Raw genomic sequence first — 4,593 nt, forward strand, 5'->3', positions numbered from 1 at the left:
CATCTCCTGACAAGAAAAACAGTAAATTTGATGGGTAACAACATTCTCATTAATAGCTGCTATTAGATTCTAAGGTCTCCAAAGCCAAGACCATTCATATGATAGCCACAGAGTGAATCCTCCATACCTAACAGGGTACCTGACATAGCGTTACTGCTCGAACTTTTAATAAATAAATAAATCTTGATGACTGTAGGAATAAACCCTTTCACCACTCAATGTGTGATAATTTGTGATTACATTTACTTATTGAATGCCATATTTCCTTTAGAACTTTTCTTAAGTTTAGTGATTAGGATGAAAGCCTGTGAACCAGGTGTGAGATCATGGTCAATAAAGACATGGCTCTGGGACCAGACATAATGAATTTCTGCCCTGGACTCATAATAATTATCTCTGTGTACTTGGACTAGTTGTTGCAACTCCATATATCATGTTTCTCATGTAAAAAGAAGTTAACATTTATTAAATAGTATTGATAATAAATGAAATAATACATGTTAGGGAAAACACCACATGTTTTCACTCATAGGTGGGTGTTGAACAATGAGAACACAAGGACACAAGGAAGGGAACACACTGGGGTCTGTTGGGGAGTGGAGGGCAAAGGGAGGTATAGTGCACAGTGGGGAGATTGGGGAAGGATAACATTGGGAGAAATACCTAATGTAGGGGATAGGGGGATGGAGGCAGCAAACCACCATGGCCTATGTATACCTATGTAACAATCCTGCAAGATCTGCACATGTACCGCAGAACTTAAAGTATAAAAAAAAAGTTAGCTTTTATGAATGTTAAATAGCCCCAGGACTAGAATTATCTTAGTCATCATCCAATCCAGCTGTTCCCAAATCTTACCCATCATCTGAATTTTCTGGAGATTTTCAGAAATGCAAATGTCCAGGCTTCACTTTCAGATTTTGTGAACTACAAATGTTCATAATCAGTTTTAGCAATCACTGATCTAATCCAACTACATAATTATAGATGAGGCTGAAGGCCAGCAAATTAAGTACATCATCCAAAATGGCACAACTTAGTGTCAGAAAAAGATATAAAATATAGTCCTTAAATCTCCTTGTCCAATAGTCTTTCCATGATGCCATAATCACATGAAGACTAGGGAATTCACTGAGGAAAGAATCATTGTCTCCTGGGACTCATTGAAAACTGGTAAGGTTTCATTAAACTTTGGGGAAAAAGTTTGCATAATTTAGTTTTTTGAACATCAAGTAAATTACACAAAATCATATATTTATTGGGGACAGAGACTGCAATAGTGTACCTAAGGTTAAATCCCAGCTCTGTCACTACCTATGTGACCTTAGGCAAGTCATTAAACTTCTTTGAGTTTTAGTTTCAACATTTAAATAATGGTGATCCCTGACCTATTTACTTCAAGGTATTTCAAATTTCAAGAGGTTTTCATCATTCTCAGCAAACTGACACAAGTGCAGAAGATCAAACACCGCATGTTGTCACTCATAGGCGGGTGTTGAACAACGAGAACACATGGACACAGGGAGGGGAGCATTACACACTGGGGTCTGTTGGGGGGAAATAGGGGAGGGATGGTGGGGGGTGGGGAGTTGGGGAGAGATAGCATGGGGAGAGATGCCAGATGTAGGTGATGGGGAGGAAGGCAGCAAATCACACTGCCACATGTGTACCTATGCAACAATCTTGCATGTTCTTCACATGTACCCCAAAACCTAAAATGCAATAAAAAAGAGGTTTTATATCTGTAAAAATATTTTAAATAGTAATGTGCGTGAAACATATAGTAGGCTGTTATTGTTATTAATTTTGGTGGAACCCCTTTGGATCTAAGATTCTATAACACGTCATGTATACAAGCAGTTCATGTTTGCTGAAATGAGTTTGGGAATTAAGTGAGCTAAAAGCGGAGAAGACCTCTATCTAGTATCAAGAAATGATTTACTTGAATGGAATACTGAATGACAGGGGATGCATTTCCAGAAAGGGAATTGGAGAAGTTAGCAGCAGCAACTTTCAGAACTTTCATGTCTGTCTTGCCTCTTCTATTCTGCTTCCTGGTCCCACTAGCATGTCAGATCACTGAAGAGACAAGCAGGAACCTAGTTGCTAGTGCAAGGAGGAAGCCAACCTGTGCTAAAAGCAAGAGGGTCCATCTCTACTGCTTCAGCTATCACCAGCATGGTAGAGGCATTCATGTGAACTGGCCACCCACTTCTCATCCACAGCCTGCAGACAGCATTTTATCATTCTTTTTAAAAATAATAGAACAAGTAGCTGCAGCAATAGGAAAAGAGGATACACATGGAAAAGATAAGTAACACTGACATTTTGCTCTTCCAAGAGGCTTTTTAGGATCTCCAGGATCTATATCTATTTCCCAGTCCAACGAGCCCTCTTCTGATAGTGGAAAAGCCTTCCAATAGCATCTTTCATGTCCTTGTTTCTCAGGCTATAGATGATGGGATTGAAAAGGGGAGCAAGGATAACAAAAGTGACAGCAATTGCTGTGTCCCAAAACACTGAGTAGGTGGCTGAGAATCTCAAATACATGACAGCCACACTGCCAAAAAATAGCAAGAACACAGCAAGGTGAGCCGCACAGGTGGAAAAGGCCTTGTGACGACCTTCAGCTGAGCGCATTCCCAGAATCACCATAATAATTCGGATGTAGGATAGAGCAATGACCATGAAGGAGGCTAGGATTTCCACTGCATGGATGGCATCCACAATGACCACTAGGGATGTATCTGTGCAGGCCAAGCTCAGCACAGGTGTGAAATCACAGAATATCTGGTGGATCTGGTTGGAGCCACAGAAAGGCAAGGTGGCAATCCACACAATCTCAGGGAGCACAAGGAGGAAGCCACAAAAGCAGGATCCAACTGTCAGCTGGATACAAAGTTTGGGAGTCATGATGGTTGGGTAACGGAGAGGATTGCAGATAGCTATGTACCTGTCAATGGCCATTGCTGTCAGGACACAGCCTTCTGTGATACCAAGTGAATGGAAAAAGTACATCTGCATGAGGCATCCGGCCACAGAGATGCTCTTCTGCTCACTGACTAGGCAGGAGAGCATCTTGGGGATGGTGGTTGTGGTATACCAGATCTCCAGGAAGGACAGGACACTAATAAAGAAATACATAGGGGTATGCAGGGCCATATCCACCTGGATGACAATGAACATCATTAAGTTTCCAGTTAGGATAAATCCGTAGATGAGAAGCAAGGGAATAAAGAATGAGAGGCCGCCTCTGTGCAAATGCGGGAACAGAGAGAAGAGGAACTCTGTCACCATTGTCTGATTCCCACTGGTCATCAACTGTGTCATCTGTGAACAGAGAAAAGGAAATAAGAGACTCCCAGAATTGGAATGTTGATCACCCACTGAGTTTTCTGTAATGATTTACTCAAACTGATTCTAGAATCTTCCCGAAGAGACCAGTTAGAAATATCTCTTAAGGTTTACCTCCATGCCAAAATCATCTGAAATATTTACTGTTGGACCCCTAAATCACCTTTTCTTTCTGGTAAATATCTTCCATTGATGTGCACAAAGCAAAGCAACACACACATTTCATTCTCTGGAAATATTTTCTGTAGGTTTGGTCATTTTTTAATTTCTAGTTCCATCCCTCTGTGTTTAGCCTTAAAACTTGTACCTTCGTTTTAAACTATTTTTTACTCTTGTTTTTCAGAAAAGTTATTAATTTAAACATATATTATTGGAGCTCTTTTTCCAGCAATGTTTATGTTGCTTCACCATCTTCCCCAGCACTGATATCTAACCTGAGCCTAGCTAAAGAATTCAACTTTGCTGGGCACGGTGGCTCACCCCTGTGATCCCAGCACTTTGGGAGGCCAAGGCAGGTGTATCACCTGAGGTCAGGAGTTTGAGACCAGCCTGGCCAACATGGTGAAACTCTGTCTCTAATAAAAAAAAAATTAGCCAGGTGTGGTGGCAGGCACCTGTAATCCCACCTACTTGGGAGGCTAAGGCAAGAGAATCGCTTTCCATTCAGTCTTTAGTACTTACCCTGCCTGACACCATGAGAATGCTCCTCAAAATCTCTGCAGCCACCTGCCTCTTCTCCTAGCTTGTCAATAAGGGTATAAATGTCTCTGAGGCCTCTTCCAGGAATATCTAGAATGGAAAGATGGTCTTTCCTGGGAATTTCTCTTTGTATGATGTAATGTCCAAAGGAAAATCATGTATCTTTCTCTCTCCTCTAAGGGACAAATTAGGATAAAAATGTTACCTAGTAGACATTCCCCAGGGTCAGGTTTCGTAAGTTGTCCTGGGACTATAAAATCTTTTCTCTCCTATAGGAGTAGAATATAAAGCTGGAGACTGGGGCGTAGCTGTGGGGGTCAGAATAAGCTTCAGCCAGGATCATGATTCTCTGGAATACTCAATCAGAAAACACTCCTTTCCTCTCCACTTTTACTCATTTTCACTATGATTTCTTTTCCCTCTGCTGATACAATCAACATCATCGTATTTTTTTAAAAATCTATTTGTATGCTAAAAAAAATAGGTAGCATGGTAAGATTTATGTGGTTTGCTTTTCATCACATTAAAAAAAAATAACTA

At 40.8% G+C, this 4,593-nt stretch overlaps 1 protein-coding gene across 1 annotated transcript; it reads right to left on the minus strand.

Moving 5' to 3' along the window:
- Positions 1-1,920: 1,920 nt before the first annotated feature.
- LOC116538516 (olfactory receptor 6K6) lies at positions 1,921-3,868 on the minus strand. The gene has a single exon (XM_032260958.1). It carries the CDS (start codon positions 3,328-3,330, stop codon positions 2,371-2,373), a length of 960 nt encoding a protein of 319 aa, XP_032116849.1. The 5' UTR covers positions 3,331-3,868; the 3' UTR covers positions 1,921-2,370.
- Positions 3,869-4,593: the final 725 nt, after the last annotated feature.

The sequence above is a fragment of the Sapajus apella genome, unplaced genomic scaffold (genome assembly GCF_009761245.1).
Source record: "Sapajus apella isolate SASKATOON/1434 unplaced genomic scaffold, GSC_monkey_1.0 scaffold119, whole genome shotgun sequence".
NCBI classification, from domain to species: domain Eukaryota; kingdom Metazoa; phylum Chordata; class Mammalia; order Primates; family Cebidae; genus Sapajus; species Sapajus apella.